At 44.8% G+C, this 27,538-nt stretch overlaps 1 protein-coding gene across 3 annotated transcripts in view; it reads right to left on the reverse strand.

Moving 5' to 3' along the window:
- The window catches only part of mta1 (metastasis associated 1), a 48,348-nt gene extending 26,047 nt beyond the window's left edge, over positions 1–22,301 (reverse strand). For 2 of the 3 annotated variants that reach the window (XR_011670625.1, XM_071365410.1), the window contains exons 1-3: positions 22,112–22,264; positions 16,478–16,545; positions 3,818–3,911 (exon numbers count right to left, since the gene is read on the reverse strand). Coding sequence is in view for 2 of the 3 variants with exons in the window: in XM_071365410.1 (XP_071221511.1) it covers positions 3,818–3,911; positions 16,478–16,545; positions 22,112–22,139 (190 nt within the window). In the remaining variant the exon portion in view is untranslated. Of the gene's footprint in view, positions 1–3,817; positions 3,912–16,477; positions 16,546–22,111 lie in introns of all 3 variants that reach the window. The other variant, XM_071365411.1, reaches the window with a different exon arrangement.
- Positions 22,302–27,538: the final 5,237 nt, after the last annotated feature.

A 27,538-nucleotide genomic window follows, 5' to 3' on the forward strand; every position in this document is an offset into this window, starting at 1 on the left:
GTTTCCTCTAGAGGTCGGCCGATTAATTGGAATGGCCGATAACTTCAAATCGGCCCTAATTTTTCATAACAAATCGGTAAATCGGCATTTTTGGACACCGATCATGGCCGATTACATTGCACTCCACGAGGAGACTGCGTGGCAGGCTGACTACCTGTTATGCGAGTGCAGCAAGGAGCCATGGTAAGGTGCTAGATAGCATTAAATGTATCTTATAAAAAACAATCAATCTTAGCATAATCACTAGTTAACTACACATGATTGATGATATTACTAGTTTATCTAGCTTGTCCTGCGTTGCATGTAATCGATGCGGTGCCTGTTAAATTATCATTGAATCATAGCCTACTTCGCCAAACGGGTGATTTAACAGGCGCAGTCGCAAAAAAGCACTGTCGTTGCACCAATGTGTACCTAAACATCAACGCCTTTCTTAAAATCAATACACAATTATATATTTTTAAACCTGAATATTTGGTTAATATTGCCTGCTAACATGAATTTATTTTAACTAGGGAAATTGTGTCACTTCTCTTGCTTTCTGTGCAACAGAGTCAAGGTATATGCAGCAGTTTGGGCCGCCTGGCTCATTGCGAATTGTGTGAAGACCATTTCTTCCTAACAAAGCCAACTTCGCCAAACGGGGAATGATTTAACAAAAGCGCATATGCGGAAAAAAAGCACAATCGTTGCACTAATGTACCTAACCATAAATGCCTTTCTTAAAATCAATACACAGAAGTATATATTTTTAAACCTGCATATTTAGCTAAAAGAAATCCAGGTTAGCAGGCAATATTAACCAGGTGAAATTGTGTCACTTCTCTTGCGTTCATTGCACGCAGAGTCAGGGTATATGCAACAGTTTGGGCCGCCTGGCTCATTGCGAACTAATTTGCCATAATTTTACGTAATTATGACATAACATTGAAGGTTGTGCAATGTAACAGGAATATTTACTTATGGATGCCACCCGTTAGATAAAATACAGAACGGTTCTGTATTTCACTGAAAGAATAAACGTTTTGTTTTCGAAATGATCGTTTCCGGACATGACCATATTAATGACCTAAGGCTCGTATTTCTGTGTGTTATTATATTATAATTAAGTCTGATTTGATAGAGCAGTCTGACTGAGCGGTGGTAGGCAGCAGCAGGCTTGTAAGCATTCATTCAAACAGCACTTTACTGCGTTTGCTAGCAGCTCTTCGCAATGCTTCAAGCATTGCGCTGTTTATGACTTCAAGCCTATCAACTCCCGAGATTAGGCTGGCAATACTTAAGTACCTATTAGAACATCCAATAGTCAAAGGTATATGAAATACAAATGGTATAGAGAGAAATAGTCCTATAATAACTAATAGATAAAAACAAACAAAAAAGGCAAAATCTTCATGCTTTGTTGATTTCAAAAAAGCATGATTCAATTTGACATGAGGGTCTGCTATACAGATTGATGGAAAGTGGTGTTGGGGGGAAAAAAACATACATTATAAAATCCACGTACACAAACAAAACTGGCAAAAAGAAACATTTCTTTCCACATGGCCGGGGGGGAGACAGGGATGCAGCTTAAGCCCCACCCTCTTCAACATATATATCAACGAATTGGCGAGGGCACAAGAACAGTCTGCAGCACCCGGCCTCACCCTACTAGAATCTGAAGTCAAATGTCTGTTTGCTGATGATCTAGTGCTTCTGTCCCCAACCAAGGACGGCCTACAGCAGCATCTAGATGTTCTGCACAGATTCTGTCAGACCTGGGCCCTGACAGTAAATCTCAGTAAGACAAAAATAATGGGTGTTCCAAAAAAGGCCCAGTTGCCAGGACCAGAAATACAAATTCCATCTCGACACCGTTGCCCTAGAGCACACAAAAAAAACTATACATACCTCGGCGTAAACATCAGCGCCACAGGTAACTTCCACAAAGCTGTGAACAATCTGAGAGACAAGGCAAGAAAGACCTATGCCATCAAAACATAAAATTCAACATACCAATTAGGATCTGGCCAAAAATACATGAATCAGTTATAGAACCCATCGCCCTTTATGGTTGTGAGGTCTGGGGTCAACTCACCAACCAATAATTCACAAAAAAAAGGGACAAACACCAAATCCTCTGTGTACAACATAAAACAGCAAATAACGCATGCAGAGCAGAATTAGGCCGATACCCGCTAATTAACAAAATCCAGAAAGGCGCCGTTAAATTCTACAACCACCTAAAAGGAAGCAATTCCCAAACCTTCCTAAAAAAGCCATCAACTACAGAGAAATGAACCTGGAGAAGAGGCCCCAAGCAAGTTGGTGCTGGGGCTCTGTTCACAAACAGAGCCCCAGGACAGCATCACAATTAGATTCAATCAAATCATGAGAAAACAAAAAGACAATTATTTGACACACAGCAAAGAATTTACTGGCCCTAAACAGAGAGTACACAGTGGCTAATACGTGACCACTGTGCCCGACCCAAAATTAAGGAAATCTTTGACGGATGTACAGACTTTGTGAGCATAGCCTTGCTATTAAGAAAGGCTACCGTAGGCAGACATGGCTCTCAAGAGAATCAGGCGATGTGCATACTGCCCACAAAATTAGGTGGAACTGAGCTGCACTTCCTAACCTCCTGCCAAATGTATGATCATATTAGAGACACATACTTCCTCAGATTACACAGATCCACAAAGAACTCGAAAACAAATCCAATTTTGATAAACGCCCATATCTATTGGGTGAAATACCAGTGTGTCATCACAGCAGCAACATTTGTGACCTGTTGCCACAATGGCAACCAGTGATGAAAAAACACCTTTTGTACTTTAACTATTTGCACATCATTTCAACACTGACATATGAAATGTTTATTCTTTTGCAACTTTTGTTTTTCATTTCCCTTCTGTTTTTTTAATCTATTTCACTTGCTTTGGCAATGTACACATATGTTTCCCATGCCAATAAAGCCCCTTAAATTAAATGGAGAGCTCCTCCTTACTAACTGTGTGGTCCACAAAAAACAACCCACTGCCACAGAATCCCCCCCACTTCTCTGCACACACGCTACCACACCCAAACTAACGTTCGGCCCCACAGATTCAGTCGTATGAGTGGACACAGTAGTGCAGTCAGTGAGTTAGGCCTTGGGAGTGCTGCAGTCTAGAAGGCTTAAATTCTCCAGTCAGTCAGTCAGTCCCTGGGTCTGATGCTCCCTCTTCTCAGTCAGCATCAGCTACAACCCTCACAGCTACCACCCTCACAGCTACCGGCAGCAACAGCTACCACCCTCACAGCTACCGGCAGCAACAGCTACCACCCTCACAGCTACCGGCAGCAACAGCTACCACCCTCACAGCTACAGCCCTCACAGTAACCGGCAGCAACAGCTACAACCCTCACAGCCACAAACACTGCAAAGCTACACAATTCTGCATGGACGAGCAAACGTACAGAAAACTCTGACATTTGCCTAGTCCAAGACGAATACATAGGTCCTTCACTACATATTCACTCTTCAGGCAGAAGTCAATAGGTTCAATTAGGTTTAGATTGCACATCTGTAAACCTTATACACAGAGCACTTGAGTCAAACTGTCCATTTGATCTGTACAAGGCGATGAAGTGTCATTGGATGCTGAATGGTGGTTAGTGAACAGGTCTCTCTTGCGAGACGCTTAATCGGAATGAGAATAGCCTGTTTAAAGGTTCCATCCATTTAAAAGTGGTTTCTGACTGAACAGTCATTATACTACGGGATTTGAATTTTGGCATTCGATGTTGAAGACTTCTGACTGAACAGTGAACCGTGCGTGTCACTCACGTGCGTGTTTGTCGGCCAGGGCGATGAGTGTCGAGGAGATGTCCCTGCGTCGATAGAAACACACCACTTTAGCCTCCACGTTTCCATTGGCAGTCTGCAACACAACACGAGAGAGAGAGAGAGATGGAGGGTTACCATGGCAACGACCGTAATCCGCCAGCCCAGCCTGCCACACGTCATTGGTCACACACCGAGAGAGTAGAGTTGGAGTTTGTTGATGATCTGAGAACAGAAAGATCAATACCAGCTAGGCTTATACGTACTAATGAGAAACGAGCCTGGTGAAGTATGGGGTTTACATAATGTAGAAACAGTAGAACAACTAGACTAGGCCTATGTAATAACTAAAGTATTTTACATTTCAGTGTTGATTGGTTGATCAAAGTGGGGTGACTACTCATCGATGATGAGGTTCATTTTTCTGAATTAGTCTTCGCTTGATTCGTCACCTCCTTCCTTCTCAAACGGCTTCGGAGAAGATGACCCAAAGTCCCTCCCATCTTACCTTTTCCTCCAATGCGTTGAGGATTCGAAGAATGAGGGATCCAGGAGTGACTTATTGGGAAAGAGCCAGTGTTATGCCCGTCTGGGCAGACTGAGTGACATGAGAGCGGCAGCTTAGCTAGACCTACACTCAGCTCTGTGTCTACTGTCAATCACAGACAGACACTAGTCTCCAGTACAATTAAACAACCAGACAGGACAGTTGGCACCTGTTAGGACTAGGGCTGTTACGGTGACAGTATCACCACCACACCGGCAGTCATGAGTCATACCTCACCAAATTCCATGTGACCGTTGAATCACAGTAACTAGGCTTCTCCAAAACCGCACTCTGACGTCGCAGATGGTCATTAGTAGCCTACCAAACTTGCTAACAGCTAGTCGCTAATGGTCTGGTACTCAGCGCTCTACTGTCCCGCTAATCACTCGGACGTCAATGCAAATACAAATCGAATTAAACACTTCATGAGAGCCCTGGCATTCAGAGTTTGAGCGGAATAGGATCCTCAGTTGCGCAGCGAGAGCCAGCTCCTCATAGCTGGTTGATGCATGGAATGAAATAAGCGTTCCTATAAGCCCATGTTGCACAACATTTCTTCTATAGGCTATGCAACAAAAAAATGACGCTCTCTCTAGGCTTGGCCTACTACATTTATTTATCAACTTTCCTAATATTAAAGCACATTGCTACGCTTTACAACCGGAGTAGCTTACCTGGCTGGCATGAAAAATAACTGCCGTAAAAGCTTGTAAGATGGTGGTTGTAAGATGGCTGCCGTATCATGGGCTCGTCACCAACCTTGCTATTTTGTTAGTTTTTTCGCATTTTTTGTACATAATGTTGCCGCTACAATCTCTTATGACCGAAAAGAGCTTCTGGAAATCAGAACGGCGATTCCTCACCTTGAACTGGACAAAGAATTTCTCTTTAATGAGTCAGAAAAGAGGGATTTACTCCAGACACCCGAACAGGCCCTCATCCCCGTCATTCGCAGGAGGAAATGACAGAAGAGGTATCGCGGAAAGAGATCAGGGTGTCTTGTGAGGATACGCCGCCGAGTGGCTAATCTGCCTTTGCCATCAGTACTATTGGCCAACGTACAGCCGCTGGATAATAAATTGGACAAACTAAAAAGCAACTATATCATACCAACAGGACATTAAAAACGAATATCTTGTGTTTCACCGAGTCGTGGCTGAACGACGACATGAATGATATACAGCTGGCGGGATATACACTATCGGCAGGATAGAACAGCAGCCTCTGGTAAGACAAGGGGTGGCGGTCTATGTATATTTGTAAACAACAGCTGATGCATGATATCTAAGGAAGTCTTAAGGTTTTGCTCGCCTGAGATAGTGTGGTCTACAGCTTATTATGAGAGACTATCTACCTAGAGAGTTTCTACATTTTTCGTAGCGGTCTACATACCACCACAGACCGATGCTGGCACTAAGACCGCACTCAATGAGCTGTATACCGCCATAAGGAAACAGGAAAACGCTCATCCAGAGGCGACACTCCTAGTGGCCGGGGACTTTAATGCAGGGAAACTTAAATCTGTTTTACCTCATTTCTATCAGCATGTTAATTGTGCAACCAGAGAAAGAAAAAGAACTAGACCACCTGTACTCCACACACAGAGATGCGTACAAAGCTCAAATTAAAAGCAGGACGCACCAGTGACTCAGATGCTAAGCTACATGAATGTTTTGCTAGCACAGACTGGAATATGTTCCGGGATTCTTCCGATGGCATTGAGGAGTACACCACATCAGTCACTGGCTTCATCAATAAGTGTATCGATGACGTCGTCCCCATAGTGACTGTACGTACATACTCCAACCAGAAGCCATGGATTACAGGCAACATCCGCACTGAGCTTTCAAAAAGCGGGACCCTAACCCGAAATCATATAAGAAATCCCGCTATGCCCTCCAACTAACCATCAAACAGCCAAAGCATCAATACAGGACTAAGATCAAATCGTACTACACTGGCGCTGACGCTCGTCCGATGTGGCAGGGCTTGCAAACTATTACATACTACAAAAGGGAAGCACAGCCGAGAGCTGCCCAGTGACACAAGCCTACCAGACGAGCTAAATTACTTCTATGCTCGCTTCGAGGCAAGTAACACTGCAACATGCATGAGATCATCGGCTGTTCCGGGAGACTGATCACACTCTCCGCAGCCGATGTGAGTAAGGCCTTTAAACAGGTCAACATTCACAAGGCCAGACAGATTACCAGGACGTGTACTCCAAGCATACGCTGACCAACTGACAAGTGTCTTCACTGACATTTTCAACCTCTCCCTGTCTGAGTCTGTATTACCAACATGTTTCAAGCAGACCACCATAGTCCCTGTGCCCAAGAACACTAAGGCAACCTGCCTAAATGACTACCGACCCGTAGCACTCATGTCTGTAGCCATGAAGTGCTTTGAAAAGCTGGTCATGGCTCACATAAAAAACATTACCCCAGAAACCCAAGACCCACTCCAATTTGCATACCGCCCCAACAGCTCCACAGATGATGCCATCTCTACTGCACTCCACTCTGCCCTTTCCCAACTGGACAAAAGGAACACCTATTTGAGAATGCTATTCATTGACTACAGCTCAGCGTTCAACACCATAGTTCCCTCAGAGCTCACCACTAAGCTAAGGACCCTGGGACTAAACACCGCCCTCTGCAACTGGATACTGGACTTCCTGACAGGCTGCCCCCAGGTGGTAAGGGTAGGTAACAACACATCCGACCTGGCCATGTGGTGCCAGGACAACAACCTCTCCCTCAACGTGATCAAGACAAAGGAGATGATTGTGGACTACAGGAAAAGGAGGACTGAGCAAGCCCCCATTCTCATCGACTGGGCTGTAGTGGAGCAGGTTGAGAGTTTCAAGTTCCTTGGTGTCCACATCACCAACAAACTAACATGGTCCACACACACCAAGACAGTCGTGAAGAGAGAACAACAAAGTCTATTCCCCCTCAGGAGACTGAAAAGACTTGGCATGGGTCCTCAGAGCCTCAATAGAGATTGGATCATCTGTGGATCTGTTGGTGCGGTATGCAAATTGGAGTGGGTCTAGGGTTTCTGGGATAATGGTGTTGATGTGAGCCATGACCAGCCTTTCAAAGCATTTCATGGCTACAGACGTGAGCGCTACGGGTCGGTAGACATTTAGGCAGGTTACCCTAGTGTTCTTGGGCACAGGCACTACGGTGGTCTGCTTGAAACATGATGGTATTACAGAACCAGGCAGGGAGAGGTTGAAGTGCATACAGGTGCATGAAAATGGCCCATTCTAAATCCAAAACTAATTTCACACATATTACTTAGTATATGTAAAACATTAAATTGAGAATAGTCTGATGGGTGATAATAGTATCACTTGTGAAAGACTGAACATGCTGGGCATCAAAGACAAGAAACTGCACATGCATTACGACTTTTTCCAAATCCTAGTGGCATGCATCATATAGTCAATCCCATAGAAACCTTATCAAAAAACATATAGGCCTATCACAACGTATTCATATCAGCCCAGTAACTGCGCAATAGAGCTTTGACTCCCCGCTATTTAAAAGAGGATGCCAGCTTCCTCGTGCTGCTATATTTATTTGCTCAATTCTTAAAATGAAGCACATCAATCGGCTTTACAACCGGTGGAGCCTACCTGGAATATTACAAACGTAACCATGGGAAGCTCCCTATTCAAGTGCAGCCTACGGATTACATGTTGGGGTTTTTTGTGGCCCATTCTAAATAAAATAAATCCACACACATTAGTAGATATGTAAAGACCAGATTAAATTGACAATAGTCTGACAGGTGAGAATATTATCAAGCGCTTGTCAAATTGTGGATGAATGACTGATGACGTGAAATAGCAGAGCTCTTTCCTTCCATGCAACTTTTTTCAAATCGTTAGTTGCATCATGCAGCCTTGGAATGTATTAGGAAAGAAAAGGCAAACACACATCATATATCAATAGATCGATGGATCGATCGATAGATCGATAGATATATATATATAGTTTGTATTAGTGTTGTCACAATACCAAAATGTTACTAACACGATACCAGGCCAAGTATCAAGATAAAGATAAATAGCACGATACCACGGGGGGGGGGGGGGGAATATAATAAAATCGGTGGACTAGCGTCCTGTTCGCCCTGTCCCCTGGACACTTGGTCACGTTCTGCGCATGTGCTATGCAAAAACCTGTCACTGAAATTCACACGTCTACTCAATACAGCAGATTGAATTTACTTTCACACTGTTTAGTGAACAATAGAATACGGCATAGAAGGCAAATATGAGCAAATCAGCCAAAGGCCTACCTGTGATTTGGCTGGAGGAATGGGAGGAAGGAATATACAGTTGAAGTCAGAAGTTTACATATATCTCAGCCAAATACATTTATACTCAGTTTCACAAATCCTGACATTTAATCCGAGTAAAAATTCCCTGTCTTAGGTCAGTTAGGGTCACCACTTTATTTTAAGAATGTGAAATGTCAGAATAATAGTAGAGAGAATGATTTATTCCAGCTTTTATTTCTTTCATCACATTCCCAGTGGGTCAGAAGTATACATACACTCAATGAGTATTTGGTAGCATTGCCTTTCAATTGTTTAACTTGGGTCAAATGTTTTGGGTAGCCTTCCACAAGTTGGGTGAATTTTGGCCCATTCCTTCTGACAGAGCTGGTATAACTGAGTCAGGTTTGTAGGCCTCCTTGCTTGCACACGCTTTTTCAGATATGCCCACAAATTTTCTATAGGATTGAGGTCAATGTTTGGTGATGGCCACTCCAATACCTGGACTTTGTTGTCCTTAAGCCATTTTGCCACAACTTTGGAAGTATGCTTGGGGGTCATTGTCCATTTGGAAGACCCATTTGCGAACCAGCTTTAACTTCCTGACTGATGTCTTGAGATGTTGCTTCAATATATCCAAAATTTTTCTTCCTCATGACACCATCTATTTTGTGAAGTGCACAAGTCCCTCCTGCAGCAAAGCACACCCACAATATGATGCTGCCACCCCCGTGCTTCACGGTTGGGATGGTGTTCTTCGGCTTGCAAGCATCCCCCTTTTTCCTCCAAACATAACGATGGTCATTATGGCCAAACAGTTCTATTTCGGTTTCATCAGACCAGAGGACATTTCTCCAAAATGTACAATCTTCGTCCCCATGTGCAGTTGCAAACCGTAGTCTGGCTTTTTATTGGCGGTTTTGGAGCAGTGGCTTCTTCCTTGCCGAGTGGCCATTCAGGTTATGTCGATATAGGACTTGTTTTACTGTGGATATAGATACTTTTGTACCCGTTTCCTCCAGCATCTTCACAAGGTCCTTTGCTGTTGTTCTGGGATTGATTTGCACTGTTCACACCAATGTACGTTCATCTCTAGGAGACTCTAGGTGTCTCCTTCCTGAGCGGTATGATGGCTGTCTGGTTCCATGGTGTTTACTTGCGTACTATTGTTTGTACAGATGAACGTGGTACCTTCAGGCATTTGGAAATTGCACCCAAGGATGAACCAGACACTTGTGGAGGTCTACAATTTTTTCTCTGAGGTCTTGGCTGATTTGATTTCCCCATGATGTCAAGCAAAGATGTCATGTTTTGTCTTTGATCATCATGTCTTGTCCCTGTGCTTCCCTCTGCTGGTCTAATTAGGTTCTTTCCCTCTTTCTATCCCTCCCTCTCTCGCTCTCTCTCTCTATCGTTCCGTTCCTGCTCCCAGCTGTTTCTCATTCTCCTAAACTACCTCATTTACTCTTTCACACCTGTCCCCTATTTTGCCCTCTGATTAGAGTCCCTATTTCTCCCTCTGTTTTCCGCTTCTGTCCTTGTCGGATTCTTGTTTGATGTTTGCTGTTCTGTGTCCTTGTTCCGCCCTGTCGTGTTTTTGCCTTCTTCAGATGCTGCGTATGAGCAGGTGTCTATGTCAGCTACGGCCTGTGCCTTCCTGAAGCGACCTGCAGTCTGTGGTCGCGTCTCCAGTCGTTCCTCTCTACTGACGAGAGGATTTCAGTTTCCTGTTTTGGATTTTCCTATGATAATATCCAGGAGTATCATTGTTTGTTTAAGACTGGATTAAAGACTCTGTTTCTCTTAAGTCGCTTTTGGGTCCTCATTCACCAGCATAACAGAAGAATCCGACCAAGAATGGACCCAGCGACTACGGATTCTCGCAACACTGCCGTCGAGTTCCAGGGAGCAATGCTCGGCAGACACGAGCAGGAATTGTTTGCTGCTCGTCATGCCGTTGAGACCCTGGCCGCTCAGGTCTCCGATCTCTCAGGACAGTTTCAGAGTCTTCGTCTCGTGCCACCAGCTACTTCCTGGTCTTCCGAGTCTCCGGAACCTAGGGTTAATAACCCACCATGTTACTCTGGGCAGCCCACTGAGTGTCGCTCCTTTCTCATCCAGTGTGATATTGTGTTCTCTCTCCAGCCCAACACATACTCAAGAGAGAGAGCTCGGATCGCTTACGTCATATCACTCCTTACTGGTCGGGCTCGGGAGTGGGGCACAGCTATCTGGGAGGCAAGGGCTGAGTGTTCTAACGTTTATCAGAACTTTAAAGAGGAGATGATACGGGTTTTTGATCGTTCAGTTTTTGGGAAGGAGGCTTCCAGGGCCCTGGCTTCCCTATGTCAAGGTGATCGATCCATAACGGATTACTCTATAGAGTTTCGCACTCTTGCTGCATCCAGTGACTGGAACGAGCCGGCGTTGCTCGCTCGTTTTCTGGAGGGACTCCACGCTGAGGTTAAGGATGAGATTCTCTCCCGGGAGGTTCCTTCCAGCGTGGACTCTTTGATTGCACTCGCCATCCGCATAGAACGACGGGTAGATCTTCGTCACCGAGCTCGTGGAAGAGAGCTCGCGTTAACGGTGTTTCCCCTCTCCGCATCTCAACCATCTCCTCCCACCGGCTCAGAGACTGAGCCCATGCAGCTGGGAGGTATTCGCATCTCGACTAAGGAGAGGGAACGGAGAATCACCAACCGCCTTTGCCTCTATTGCGGTTCTGCTGGACATTTTGTCATGTCATGTCCAGTAAAAGCCAGAGCTCACCAGTAAGCGGAGGGCTACTGGTGAGCGCTACTACTCAGGTCTCTCCATCAAGATCCTGTACTACCTTGTCGGTCCATCTACGCTGGACCGGTTCGGCTGCTTCCTGCAGTGCCTTGATAGACTCAGGGGCTGAGGGTTGTTTTATGGACGAAGCATGGGCTCGGAAACATGACATTCCTCTCAGACAGTTAGGGAAGCCCACGCCCATGTTCGCCTTAGATGGTAGTCTTCTCCCCAGTATCAGATGTGAGACACTACCTTTAACCCTCACAGTATCTGGTAACCACAGTGAGACCATTTCCTTTTTGATTTTTCGTTCACCTTTTACACCTGTTGTTTTGGGTCATCCCTGGCTAGTATGTCATAATCCTTCTATTAATTGGTCTAGTAATTCTATCCTATCCTGGAACGTTTCTTGTCATGTGAAGTGTTTAATGTCTGCTATCCCTCCTGTTTCTTCTGTCCCCTCTACTCAGGAGGAACCTGGTGATTTGACAGGAGTGCCGGAGGAATATCATGATCTGCGCACGGTCTTCAGTCGGTCCAGAGCCAACTCTCTTCCTCCTCACCGGTCGTATGATTGTTGTATTGATCTCCTTCCGGGGACCACTCCTCCTCGGGGTAGACTATACTCTCTGTCGGCTCCCGAACGTAAGGCTCTCGAGGATTATCTGTCTGTTTCTCTCGACGCCGGTACCGTGGTGCCTTCTTCCTCTCCCGCCGGAGCGGGGTTTTTTTTTGTTAAGAAGAAGGACGGTACTCTGCGCCCCTGCGTGGATTATCGAGGGCTGAATGACATAACGGTTAAGAATCGTTATCCGCTTCCCCTTATGTCGTCAGCCTTCGAGATTCTGCAGGGAGCCAGGTTCTTTACTAAGTTGGACCTTCGTAACGCTTACCATCTCGTGCGCATCAGAGAGGGGGACGAGTGGAAAACGGCGTTTAACACTCCGTTAGGGCATTTTGAATACCGGGTTCTGCCGTTCGGTCTCGCTAATGCTCCAGCTGTCTTTCAGGCATTAGTTAATGATGTACTGAGAGACATGCTGAACATCTTTGTTTTCGTTTACCTTGACGATATCCTGATTTTTTCACCGTCACTCGAGATTCATGTTCAGCACGTTCGACGTGTACTCCAGCGCCTTTTAGAGAATTGTCTCTACGTGAAGGCTGAGAAGTGCGCCTTTCATGTCTCCTCTGTCACATTTCTCGGTTCTGTGATTTCCGCTGAAGGCATTCAGATGGATCCCGCTAAGGTCCAGGCTGTCAGCGATTGGCCCGTTCCTAAGTCACGTGTCGAGTTGCAGCGCTTTCTCGGTTTCGCTAATTTCTATCGGCGTTTCATTCGTAATTTCGGTCAAGTGGCTGCCCCTCTCACAGCTCTGACTTCTGTCAAGACTTGCTTTAAGTGGTCCGGTTCCGCCCAGGGAGCTTTTGATCTCCTCAAGAAGCGTTTTACATCCGCCCCTATCCTTGTTACTCCTGACGTCACTAAACAATTCATTGTCGAGGTTGACGCTTCAGAGGTGGGCGTGGGAGCCATTCTGTCTCAGCGCTTCCATTCTGACGATAAGGTCCATCCTTGCGCTTACTTTTCTCATCGCCTGTCGCCATCGGAACGCAACTATGATGTGGGTAACCGCGAACTGCTCGCCATCCGCTTAGCCATAGGCGAATGGCGACAGTGGTTGGAGGGGGCGACCGTCCCTTTTGTCGTTTGGACTGACCATAAGAACCTTGAGTACATCCGTTCTGCCAAACGACTTAATGCACGTCAAGCTCGTTGGGCGTTGTTTTTCGCTCGTTTCGAGTTCGTGATTTCCTATCGCCCGGGAAATAAGAACACCAAGCCTGATGCCTTATCCCGTCTCTTTAGTTCTTCTGTGGCTTCTACCGACCCCGAGGGGATTCTCCCTGAAGGGCGTGTTGTCGGGTTGACTGTCTGGGGAATTGAGAGACAGGTAAAGCAAGCACTCACTCACACTGCGTCGCCGCGCGCTTGTCCTAGTAACCTTCTGTTCGTTCCTGTCTCTACTCGTCTGGCTGTTCTTCAGTGGGCTCACTCTGCCAAGTTAGCTGGCCACCCCGGCGTTCGGGGTACGCTTGCTTCTATTCGCCAGCGGTTTTGGTGGCCTACTCAGGAGCGGGACACGCGCCGTTTCGTGGCTGCTTGTTCGGACTGCGCGCAGACTAAGTCAGGTAACTCTCCTCCTGCCGGTCGTCTCAGACCGCTTCCCATTCCTTCTCGACCATGGTCTCACATCGCCTTAGACTTTATTACCGGTCTGCCTTCGTCTGCGGGGAAGACTGTGATTCTTACGGTTATCGATAGGTTCTCTAAGGCGGCACATTTCATTCCCCTCGCTAAGCTTCCTTCCGCTAAGGAGACGGCACAAATCATCATTGAGAATGTGTTCAGAATTCATGGCCTCCCGTTAGACGCCGTTTCAGACAGAGGCCCGCAATTCACGTCACAGTTTTGGAGGGAGTTCTGTCGTTTGATTGGTGCTTCCGTCAGTCTCTCTTCCGGGTTTCATCCCCAGTCTAACGGTCAAGCAGAAAGGGCCAATCAGTCGATTGGTCGCATATTACGCAGCCTTTCGTTTCGAAACCCTGCGTCTTGGGCAGAACAGCTCCCCTGGGCTGAGTACGCTCACAACTCGCTTCCTTCGTCTGCTACCGGGCTATCTCCGTTTCAGAGTAGTCTTGGGTACCAGCCTCCTCTGTTCTCGTCCCAGCTCGCCGAGTCCAGCGTTCCCTCCGCTCAGGCTTTTGTCCAACGTTGTGAGCGCACCTGGAGGAGGGTCAGGTCTGCACTTTGCCGTTACAGGGCGCAGACTGTGAGAGCCGCCAATAAACGTAGGATTAAGAGTCCTAGGTATTGTCGCGGTCAGAGAGTGTGGCTTTCCACTCGTAACCTTCCCCTTACGACAGCTTCTCGCAAGTTGACTCCGCGGTTCATTGGTCCGTTCCGTGTCTCTCAGGTCGTCAATCCTGTCGCTGTGCGACTGCTTCTTCCGCGACATCTTCGTCGCGTCCACCCTGTCTTCCATGTCTCCTGTGTCAAGCCTTTTCTTCGCGCCCCCGTTCGTCTTCCCTCCCCCCCCCCCCGTCCTTGTCGAGGGCGCACCTATTTACAAGGTACGGAAGATTATGGACATGCGTTCTCGGGGACGTGGTCACCAGTACTTAGTGGATTGGGAGGGTTACGGTCCTGAGGAGAGGAGTTGGGTTCCATCTCGGGACGTGCTGGACCGTTCGTTGATTGATGATTTCCTTCGTTGCCGCCAGGGTTCCTCCTCGAGTGCGCCAGGAGGCGCTCGGTGAGTGGGGGGGTACTGTCATGTTTTGTCTTTGATCATCATGTCTTGTCCCTGTGCTTCCCTCTGCTGGTCTAATTAGGTTCTTTCCCTCTTTCTATCCCTCCCTCTCTCGCTCTCTCTCTCTATCGTTCCGTTCCTGCTCCCAGCTGTTTCTCATTCTCCTAAACTACCTCATTTACTCTTTCACACCTGTCCCCTATTTTGCCCTCTGATTAGAGTCCCTATTTCTCCCTCTGTTTTCCGCTTCTGTCCTTGTCGGATTCTTGTTTGATGTTTGCTGTTCTGTGTCCTTGTTCCGCCCTGTCGTGTTTTTGCCTTCTTCAGATGCTGCGTATGAGCAGGTGTCTATGTCAGCTACGGCCTGTGCCTTCCTGAAGCGACCTGCAGTCTGTGGTCGCGTCTCCAGTCGTTCCTCTCTACTGACGAGAGGATTTCAGTTTCCTGTTTTGGATTTTCCTATGATAATATCCAGGAGTATCATTGTTTGTTTAAGACTGGATTAAAGACTCTGTTTCTCTTAAGTCGCTTTTGGGTCCTCATTCACCAGCATAACAAAAGAGGCACTGAGTTTGAAGGTAGGCCTTGAAATGCATCCACAGGTACACCTCCAATTGACTCAAATTATGTCAATTAGCCTATCAGAAGCTTCTAAAGCCATGACATCATTTTCTGGAATTTTCCAAGCTGTTTAAAGGCAGTCAACTTAGTGTATGTAAACTTCTGACCCACTGGAATTGTGATACAGTGAATTATAAATTAAATAATCTGTCTGTAAACAAATGTTGGAAAAATTACTTGTGTCATGCACAAAATAGATGTCCTAACCGACTTGCCAAAACTATAGTTTGTTAACAAGAAATTTGTGGAGTGGTGGAAAAATGAGTTTTAACGACTCCAACCCAAGTGTATGTAAACTTCCGACTTCAAATGTACATGCATAATGATCTGCATGTCATTGTGACTAAGGGAAAACACTGCATGAAACCTTCTACTCTTCCGTTAAAAACGGGTAGGGCAGAATGTTATTTTATATAAATAAATAGGTAGTATCATACGAAACAGAAATACAGTATTCTAAAATGTTGGTATCATTTTGGTAACATGATATTACTGTGGTACCGGTATACCATGCAACACTAGTGTGTATCACAAATAACTAAATGAGGCATATAAGAGGACCGGTTTCTTCATTAACCGCTTCATTAACAGAATAGCTGCATGTGCGCACTCCTTTGGAAATAGTTCCAGGAAAATATCCTTGCAATTTTACTCAGCCACGTTCAACTGTATTCTTCTTACTATAAAATAATGTAACGCTACAGGAACTAGAAGCAAATCTTACCTGCCAAATGAACTGCTGTAGCCCACGGCCATATAGCATAGCTAGATCAGAGCCTAACATAAGACTCAGAATATGCCATTTCTGTTCTTCTGAAATATGATATGAGAGAATATAGCCTAATGTTTCTTTAGCCTAAATTAAATAATGGATTTATTGTGATGGTGTAGGCTATAATAAATGGATTCATGTTCCAAAGACCTGCATCAGTGGCTTGCTTGAAGGCTATGCGTGGAAGCCCTGAGATGCTAAAACGTGTTTATGTTAATTAACGGTAAATTACCGTGAGACCGGCAGTTATTTGAGTGACAGTTACCGGCTGACAATTTCATGACCACCACAACCCTAGTTAGGGCCAGAGGCTGTACACACACGCACCACTGTCTCACCTTGTTGAGCTCTTCTATCCGCCGGATCAGCAGTGGGTTACTGGATGAGTTTTCAAAATAAACATAATCTGTTGAGGAAAAGGGGTGGAGGGAAGAGAAGTAGGAGGAGGGAGAGAGAGAGAGAAAACACGTCAGTAGAGCGTCTTAACAAGGTTAGCCTACTCTGTATAGCCAACAGACAGAGACAGCGTCAACTGTATTCTTGCGGAGTGATTTGGCCACCTGGACCAATGGATGACTTCAATAGCTTGTACAGTATATCAAAACACTATTTTCAATTTTTTCTTCCCATTCTTTGTCCTCTGCATTTCTAGCTCCCTCTCCTCTTTCCCTCCGTCTATACGCTTGACCCAGCTCCTCTCCTTTCACCCCCATTCCCCTTGCTCTTGACCTAGCCCCTCTCCTCCTCCCCCCTATAGTCCTCCCTCCCTCTTGCGCCTCTCCTCTCTCCCTCCCTCTTGCGCCTCTCCTCTCTCCCTCAGGCCCTGGGCTTAGTAGAGTGCGTGCCTCTCCTCTTAAACCTGCATGCAACTTGACTAATGTCAGATTATCATACCCCACACTTGATAGGCTGCCTGGAGCTAAACCCCTCCTCTCGTCTCCCCCTACCGTCTACCCCCATCCTCTCCAGTCCAACTCTTCATCTCTTGTCTGACTGAGCAGGTCTCTGCTCTCCTAGGAAATATATATATATATATATATATATACACACACACACACACACACACACAAAAGTTTGGGGTCACTTAGAAATTCATGTTTTTGAAAGAAAAGAAAATTGTCCATTAAAATATCAAATTGATCAGAAATAGTGTAGACATTGTTAATGTTGTAAATGACTATTGTAGCTGGAAACGGCAGATTTTTTATGGAATACCTACATAGGCATACAGAGGCCCATTATCAGCAACCATCACTCCTGTGTTCCAATGGCACGTTGTGTTAGCTAATCCAAGTTTATCATTTTCAAAGACTAGAAAACCATTTTGCAATTATGTCAGCACAGCTGAAAACTGTTGTACTGATTAAAGAAGCAATAAAACTGGCCTTCTTTAGACTAGTTGAGTATCTGGAGCATCAGCATCTGTGGGTTCGATTACAGGCTCAAAAATCGTCAGTCTATTCTTGTTCTGAGAAATGAAGGCTATTCCATGTGAGAAATTGGCAAGAAACTGAAGATCTCGTAAAACGCTGTGTACTACTCCCTTCACGGAACAGCGCAAACTGGCTCTAACCAGAAAGAGAACCAGAAAGAGAAAGAGGAGTGGGAGGCCCTGGTGCACAACTGAGCAAGAGGACAAGTACATTAGAGTGTCTAGTTTGAGAAACAAACACCTCACAAGTCCTCAACTGGCAGCTTCATTAAATAGTACCCACAAAACACCCATCTCAACGTCAACAGTGAAGAGGCAACTCCGGGATGCGCCGATCATCTTTTCCTCGGATCCTGACTAGTCTCCCAGTCCCTGCCGCTGGCCACTCTACCATAAAGGCCTTATTGGTGGAGTGCTGCAGAGACAGTTGTCCTTCTGGAAGATTCTCCCATCCCCACAGCCTAACTCTAGAGCTCTGTCAGAGTGACCATCGGGTTCTTGGTCACCCTCCTAACCAAGGCCCTTCTGCCAGCTCTAGGAAGAGTTTTGGTGGTTCCAAACTTCTTCCATTTAAGAATGATGGAGGCCAGTGTTCTTGGGGACCTTCAATGCTGCAGAAATGTTTTGGTACCCTTCCCCAGATCTGTGCCGACACAATCCTGTCTCGGAGCTTTACGGACAATTCCTTCGACCTCATGGCTTGGTTTTTGCTCTGACATGTACTGTCACCTCTGGGACCATTCCAAAGCATGTCCAATCAATTGGAAATGGAATTTTCCACAGGTGGACTCAAATCAAGTTGTAGGAACATCTCAAGGATGATCAATGGAAACAGGATGCACCTGAGCTCAAATTTGAGTCTCATAGCAAAGGGTCTGAATACTTATGTAAATAAGATCTGTTTTCTATTTTTTATAAATTAGCAAAAATGTATAACAACCTGTTTTCTCTTTGTCATTATGGGGTATTGTGTGTAGATTTGAGGATTTTTATTTATTTAATACATTTTAGAATAAGACTAACGTAACAAAATGTGGAAAAAGTCAAGGGGTCTGAATACTATCCAGAGGCACTGTACATGTCCAGCCATGCACTCGCGTGTGTACCCCCGTAGCAAGTACACTAACCAACTCAATTTGAGCGGTTTACTAATGGGAAACATACAGCGAATCTTACACTGAACATGCTCAACCACAGCCTTCAAAAGAGCTCCAAAATGTAATAAAAACATACAAAACAGGCAAACCTGCCTGCCCGTCTCTCCAGCTCACTCTGTCGGTCTCTCTTCCTGCCTGCCTGTCTCTGCCAGCCCTCGCCTACCCTCCTGCCAGATCAGCCTGCATGTGCCCACAGCCAGCGTCTGCTACCCCCACCCCTCCCCCACTGCCAGCCTCAGCCAATCACGCGCCATCACTACCCGCCACGTCACAGTGCAGTCAAATTCCCTCAGAGCCAATCGTAGCATGTAGCTGAGCCCCAAAGACAGTCTGTCCATCTATCTCACTCAGATAGAGTAGGCCCTGCATTTTCTTTACCTAACACTAGCCAAACTTGGTATGATCATCCATACTGTCTGTGACTGTTAGAAGGCATAGCCTCCACCTTTATCCTATCTGAGCGGTGTGTTCGCCCTCTGTCAGAGAGCCTGTATCAATTCTGCTGCCAAGGAGATGCTGTGTATCTATGCTGTCTACCACAGCTCGGCTCCAAGGAGATACAGTGTACAAACGTCTGTGTTGCCACTGGTCTCTTGTCATTTTACCACCACAATATGTTCTCTGCTGGGAAAAATGTTTGGTTATTGCTGCGGATTGAAATCACATCAAATGTATTAATAAAGCCCTTGTCACAAAGTACATCACACTCAAGGGGTCAGTGATTGACATTTCCACTGATGGCCACTTGCTGAAGATACTGCGGCTTTTTCTCCTTACGGTCTTCCTTTACCCAAACATCGATCCCATCATGCACTCTCTGCATGACATGTAGCCAATCACATTTGTAAGGAAGATGCCATGTGATAGTGCCATGGGGGGGGCTTTTACCAAAGAAGAGCCAATTCAACTGAATAGTAAAGCTATTCCAAGCAACCAACTACCTGGATCCTCTCCTGAACTTTGACCCCAAGGGGCCTGAGTTTACACACCTACAGGGAAAGTGGCCATGATGACAATTTGGTGCTCATCCAGTGCGTGTTAGCCAAGACAATAAGCTGAAAATGCCAGATTGATGCCACTGATCAAGCAACTTTCCTCTTATGCCAGAGACAGCGCATCAGTTTAGGATATTATGATGTTAGTTCACAATAATGGTGTGTGATTCCAAAATGAAAAACAACCATACAGACCCTTGTTTTTATCATTTTCCTTGGGTTTTTGGAGGGTAAAAATGGTCAGGGACCCTAAATGCCAGGTGAGGCTCGCTCTCCAGAAGAGTGATCTACAGAAAACAAAGACAAATAAGTGATCTATCGGAAGGATAGGGGTAAATGGACTTTGGGGTGTAAAATGTTGAGGGCCCAGAAGAGTGATCTGCTGTGGGAAACAAAGACATTAGGGCCTAGCTAGCCTGCTGTGTATGTGTGACAGGCTTTGTCTATGCTTCAGCCACAAGGGAAGTCCTCCTCATTGCCTCTGATGATCCAGCATTGTCTACAACAATGTCTTTAAGTGTCAGCTATCTTTGAGGGGAACCCGGCTTTGCTCAGATGCCAGGCAATGCCCTAGACTGGAGAAGGGGACAAGGCACCTACCCAGAGAGGCATCCATTTGATCCTGGACCTTATTAGATTTCAGTGTACTGCCATGAGCGGTTCGACGTTGAACCAAAGAGCTGAGGCAACGACTGTGGTTGTAGGGCCAAACGGGACCCAAAGGGAATGTAGCAGGTCAGAAGAGGACTGGCCACCCCTTGGAGCCTGATTCCTCTCTAGGTTTCTTCCTAGGTTACTGCCTTCTAGGGAGTTTTTCCTAGCCACTGTGCTTAACTGCCGCTGCATTGCTTGCTCTCTGGGGTTTTAGGCTGGGTATCTGTAAAGCACTTTGTGACAACTGCTGATGTTAAAAGGGTTTCATAAAATACATTTTATTGATTGACATGGCAATTCAACATAATTTCTCCCTCTAAAACGTAGGCTTACCTTTACTATCCTGGCACTGATTGAATGGCTAGTCAGAGGTTCTTGAGAAACTGTCAAAACCGTTCCACCAAAAGTCCACAATTTCTAAAAATGAGTGTGCAGCCAGTACTGAATCTGCTGTCAAAAAGTTGCATTCCCCAGCGATCAATTAAAATGATCTGCTGTAAACTACTCTGTGTGCACCAACTGTGTGCATAGCAATGAGTGGCTTGAATTCCACACTTTCCAAAACAATTAAATGGGTCCTCTATTCAGCAGAATCAGCATGATCACAAGCAGACAGACAAACTGTTACCATTTCTGTACAGTGCCAACTAAACTATATATTTTATGAACACTAGCTTGACAGTGAGTTGTCTCACTTGTCTGACAAACAAATGATTCATAAACAACTGAAAGCCAGTTGACATGAATTAATAGTAAGAGGGTAGGCTAGGCTATTGTTTTTATATAGTATTGTTTCAACTATGTTAAATAAAAATAAGTAAAAAATAGTTTCCTCTATGACTGGTCACATTGACCCCATCCATCACAATCCACAACTGGTGCTGCTGACACTCACTGTTGTGGCCAAACAGAAAGATTTTCACACCAGCTAACAATGAAATTAAACTTGGTTTAAAACCTGTGGCTTGACTAGCCTACTGCTGGATACAGTTACCAATTTGTTGACAAACTACTTTAATGTATTTCAGGGGAGTGTGACACCGGACCTCAGTATACTAACTATTCCCATGCACTGAACGAGCCAGGTGAGTTGGAAACTAATTTAAGTCAACTTCAACCCGAGTAGACTAACCTTGCTAGGTAGCTATTGTTATTGTAAAGTTGTACATATTATGAAATGCAAATACTGATCAATTTGATATAAACTCAAAAAGGTCAGTCTAATATAATACAGCTACTTTGATTAGACAATAGACACCATCGTAATTTATTATCATTCTGAAAGTACAACTTCAGAGACCAGCAGCAGTTAATAACGTTATCGTGCTCTGCCTCAAAATACTCACTCTCTCAACAGAGCCAAATAGCCTGTTAGCCAACTAATGTGTTAGCTAGCCGACTGGCAAGCCAAACTTTACTTTTAAAAGCGAATCGTTGAATAATTATTTTAATAAAAACAAAATGTTAACTCTAAAGACGACCATATTGGTTTGTGTAACAACAACAGCGATACGTTTAGAAACAACGAGGAAAAACCCGGGGTCCCTACGAGACTCTTCATCACCATCCTCCTCCTCCTCAGTCACCATCATCTTCATCACTGACTGAAGCACAAGGCACTTTAGCTTTAGGAAATAAAAAAAAAAGGACAACACCATGCTGCAAAACCCGCGACGAACCAGTGAAAACGCGACATAAAGGACACAAAATTGTCCAAAACTGTGTTCCCCTTACCTCCAACCCGGTACATGTTCGCTGCCATGACTGCCCCGGGTCCTGGCGTCTCCAGGTAGGGCTATCTCTCGCAGTAGCCGTCGCTGTTACCACTGCCGCCGCTGTGTGTTGGAAAATGGTGGATTGATCAATACGAAGCAGACTAGCCAAGAGATCTTAAAGAGACAGTACGCGTTATTTCTCCAAAACCTACTCTGGGTAGGCCTGCTGTATTTTATATTTCAGGCGGACTTGAGTAACCCGCGTAAAATGTGGATACAGTTCGTAACAAAGCGGTTTCCCCTGGAAGTCAGTGCACGAACGAGGAGTGGGCTGCAGTGGGAGGGGGCACTATTCAGCATCGTTGCCCTCTCACTACCCCGCCTCCCTACCTGCACGCAACACAACAATGCTGTGTTATTTCTAAACTAACGGAAACATTTATAAAGTATTAAAACTGTTGCTGTTTGAGTAGCCTACAAAAAAAAAAAAAAAAATGATTGTGGTCAGTTCCTTTAAAAATGTATGTTCATATCTCCCTCTGTCTAGCCCCCTCAACCTCACTGAAGCCAGTGCCACTGCTTTTTTTCATTGTTCCCCTCTAATCAGAGACTTATTTAGACCTGGGAAACCAGGTGTGTGCAATTCATTATCAGGTAGAAGAGAAAAGCAGGCTCCAAGATCTCTTAGGGTGGGAGTTGAATACCCCTGGTCTAGCCTATTCATTGTGCCATCATCTTCAAAGGGAAGAGAGAGATGGATAATGTTGTAGTCTTTAACTAGGCTATATTGTAGGCTATGTGTATTCAATTACTATCAGACAGTATAGTTTAATTCTCTTATGATCACTCCTTTGTTTTGTAAAGGATAAGAGGAAAACAGAGTAGAATAGAAGACCATGATTAGGCCAACACTGATGTCACATAACAGATAATTCTGAACTAAATTAGGCAAAACATCATTAGGGGATTTGCTGTTTAAAACAGTTTGATAGCGGCCTTAGGTATCCACTATCCACACCGTAGTATTTCTGGTTTGGTCAGCTTCATGCCTTAAAGAACTGTGGTGTGTGTGTTATAGCCTATGTCTGAGTCCAAGGAGATGTAGCTTGCTGTGAAAACATGATCCTGGGTGGTCTTAGAGAGAGAGACAGAGAGACAGAGAGACAGACAGACAGACAGACAGACAGACAGACAGACAGACAGACAGACAGACAGACAGACAGACAGACAGACAGACAGACAGACAGACAGACAGACAGACAGACAGACAGACAGACAGACAGACAGTGACACAGAGAGAGAGAAGAAGAGAGAGAGAGAACAGAGAGAAACTCAGGGAGAGGAGAAAAAGGAGAGGAGGGAGAGAATTTTTTTTATACAGAGCAGAGAGTCTATTCCAGGAAGACGGTGCTTCCTCTGATGGTGTACTGAATCTCTACCGTGTTTCATGAGGTGGTTTTCAATGTAAATTTAGGCATGGATGAATTCCCCCGGTGTACATCTGATCTATACCATATGGCAGAGTTCCCAAATAGGTGGCCTGCGGGCCAAATTCAGCCCGCGTGTGATTTTATTTGGCCCCCAAAGTCGCCTGAGAACAAAACAACATGAGCTCAAAGTGATTTTAATGTAGGAAATCTGTTCCCAAGTATCCCCACACATAAGAAGAGAGGCATATGTGATCGTGTATCCCAATGTAATCAAGGTTTGAAATTATTATATTTTTCTCAAATACTATATCTGTTTGAGATTCTGCAGTGTACAAATTATTTATAACTCTGTTCCGGCCCCCCCAAAAAGAAAAAATAGACCCACTGCCGAATGTAACTGAGCACCCCTTCCATATGGAAAGCTCAACTACTAGGCCAAGCGGCTGCAGTCATATGACCATGGTAAGCCAATCACAAGTCTCTATATATATTTTACCACCAGTGCACTCAAAGTGAAGTAATTCTTTGCAACAGTCGAGAGGGATACTATTGTGTACTTGCACATTCAATATTAAGTAACTGTGTGTGTGTGTGTGTGTGTGTGTGTGTGTGTGTGTGTGTGTGTGTGTGTGTGTGTGTGTGTGTGTGTGTGTGTGTGTGTGTGTGTGTGTGTGTGTGTGTGTGTGTGTGTGTGTGTGTGCGTATATGCCACTGTAGGCTGGCACTTCTATACTTTTACCGACGCTGTTGCCAGTGTGTTGTAATTATAACTAGACAGCATCTTCCTGTGACTACACACTCCTAGCCTGCATTCATCAGAGATCTAACCCAAGCCAATATGCTCTTAATTTGAACAAGAAGAAAGTTGTTTACAACTTGTTTCCCTGTTTCATACTACGAACTGTTAGTGTGCGCTTGCGTGTGCATGTGTGTATGCACTCGTGTGTGTGTTTGTAGGGAACTGGGAACTGTGAATAGGAGTTCCTGCATGATGCTGTTTGTTTTCTTGGCTGCTCTCTGGCTGCTGTGCAGAGGTCTTTGATTGGCTGGCTCCTCTTCCAGATGTTGGTGATGTCAGAGCGCTGTACAGTCCAGGTGTTTTCCCTGAAGTTTTATTGACCAGAAAGATACTGGGCACGTTCCAGGTTGACTACATTACAGTCATGTTGTGGACACAACCACAGTGTTAGTGAGGATGGCTTTGAGATAATGGATAATGGGATTATTGTTACTGCACCATGCATTACTCCGTTCCTGTACTGGTATGAATGAGACAGCAGGTGGCACTGTTGTCCCATTTTCCAATACTTCCATGATGCACTAAGATGCAGTTTCCTATCTTCACCAGCAGAGATCGCTACAAACATATTTCCCCCATTGTCCTCACATGCTCCCTTGACAGCAGTGCTGAATGGACAGCAGACAGGGCAGGCTGTTCAGGCTGTGCAGCGATCCCTGAGGATCCAGACATGACACTTCATCAATTGATTTATTATGTATTTTGGGGCTGTTTGAGTCACACAGTCAATGTTTTTCCGACTGAGGCCCAGACCAGCCAACAGAGCTTAAGCCTCTGCTGACCTCCATTAACATAATTTTATTAATTGAGGCACTGAGTTTATATTTCCACCATTATTGCCCTTGACTTCCTGTTCCTTTTCCTGTTGGTCTGTTAGATTAGGAGGAAGAAAGAGGTTTGTGTGTTGTGCGTGTGTGAGAAAGTGTGAATGATAAAGGTTGGCAGTTTGGGTGTGGAGAGACAGTCCATGGCAAGATAAGGGCAGTGCCATGAAGGAGGGCGGTTATACAAGGTTAGTGGAGATTTCACTCCTTACCAGAACCAGCATCTCAGCCTCTGTTGTTTTCATCCCAAATGGCAGTATTCCCAGAAATACTCTTCAGTTTCATCAGCTGTCCGGGTGGCTGGTCTCAGACGATATTCCAAATGCCTGTATCGCAGAATCAAGTTTTTTTTTCTTTTTCTTTTTTATGAGCATTTATGTCTGCTTGCTCTCATGTTGTATTTTTGGTCTCGTCTCATTCGCTCCTTCTGTGCTGTGTGCACCTTCCCATTTACACCAGAGATTTGTATAATGACGAGATGCTCATGTCTAAGCCCTAACAATGGGAGTCGTGTCCCAAAGGCGAGAAGGCAGGCGACAGGCTTAGGTTCAAAATAAGTGCATAGAAACGTATTGGGCTGATTTTGGACAGATTTTGGCGAGAGTGAAACCTCCCGCTTCGCCTCTTTCTCCCAAGCCCCTCTCCCTACCACTCACAACAACAAAGATGAGAGATCACTTCTTCCTGATATTATTTGACTGTATTAGAGGAGAAGTTAACCTTTCGAACCATACCCTGCTTATGTTTCAACTCCTACATGTTTGAGAAGAGCAGACACTACTAAAACGGATGTACCAGTGAGCATTCATTCTGACAAATGCTCAGTTGGTCGTACGCACATTTGTCACGCCCTGATCTTAGAGATCCCTATTATTCTCTATGTTTGGTTAGGTCAGGGTGTGACTCAGGTGGGAAAATCTATGTTTTCTATTTCTTTGTTTTGGCCGAGTGTGGTTCCCAATCAGAGGCAGCTGTCTATCGTTGTCTCTGATTGGGGATCATATATAAGTTGTCATTTTCCGTTTGGGTTTTGTGGGATATTGTTTTCTGTATAGTTTATTTGCCTTACAGAACTGTGCGCGTTCGTTTTTGTCGTTGTTATTTTGCTTTTGGTGTCATCAATAAAAAGAACGATGTACACTTTCCACGCTGCGCTTTGGTCCACTCCTTTCGACGAGAGCCGTTACAACATTACGGTACCACGTATAGCTAGCAGCATTTTAGTCAAATAAAGATTGCTATACTTGCTGTTTAGTCTGTGTTTTATAAATGTGCAATATGCATAAAACAATTATATAAGGAACTGACAACTCGTTCTCATTCTGAGAAATAAGGTATGCCACTTGATTTCAACATCTGAACCAAGTGGACAGGCCAACATGCTGATCAAACAGTTAGAGACAGACAGAAGGGTGTGTTCATAACAATTGTTTTGCCTTGTTAGCTGAATTCAGAGCTTGTGAAATTATACCTAGATCCAAGTTGGCTAAACTTGAAATATAAATATTAGCCGGCTACTCACTTGCACGTGGACTTGTGCTTGAGATATTGTTTATGTGACAGGTGTTAATGTTCAAAAATATTAGTGAATGGGCATTATGCTTGGTTCTGGTTAAAATTGTAACAAAAAGGGCATTTTTATTGACAGACCTGAAAGCCAGATCAGTGATTATTGCAAAAAGAATAATTCAATTATTCGTGGGTCTTACGGTTGTGTAAGGCATATATTCAGCCTAGGTATAATTTCAAAAGCTCTGATTTCATTAGATTATTGCTGACTGTTTTACATGCAATTTACAAACTTGACCTTTAATTGTACATCAAAGAGTTTTATACAGTACCAGTCACACCTACTCATTCAAGGGTTTTTCTTTATTTTTACTATTTTCTACATTGTAGAATAATAGTGAAGACATCAAAACTATGAAATAACATACATGGAATCATGTAGTGACCAAAAAAGTGTTAAACAAATCAAAATAGATTTTAGATTCTTCAAAGTAGCCACACTTAAAGAATAAATAAAGATCAAATTTGCCTTGATGACAGCTTTGCACACTCTTGGCATTCTCTCAACCAGCTTCACCTGGCATGCTTTTCCAACCTGGCATGCTTTTCTTGAAGGAGTTCCCACATATGCTGAGCACTTGTTGGCTGCTTTTCCTTCACTATGCTGTCCAACTCATCCCAAACCTTCTCAATTGGGTTGAGGTCGGGTGATTGTGGAGAACAGGTCATTTGATGCAGCATTCCATCACTCTCCTTCTTGGTCAAATAGCCCTTACACAGCCTGGAGGTGTGTTGGGTCATTGTCCTATTAAGCGCAAACCAGATGGGATGGCGTATCGCTGCACAATGTGGTGGTAGCCATGCTGGTTAAGTGTGCCTTGAAT

The sequence above is a fragment of the Salvelinus alpinus genome, chromosome 25 (assembly GCF_045679555.1).
Source record: "Salvelinus alpinus chromosome 25, SLU_Salpinus.1, whole genome shotgun sequence".
Taxonomy (NCBI): domain Eukaryota; kingdom Metazoa; phylum Chordata; class Actinopteri; order Salmoniformes; family Salmonidae; genus Salvelinus; species Salvelinus alpinus.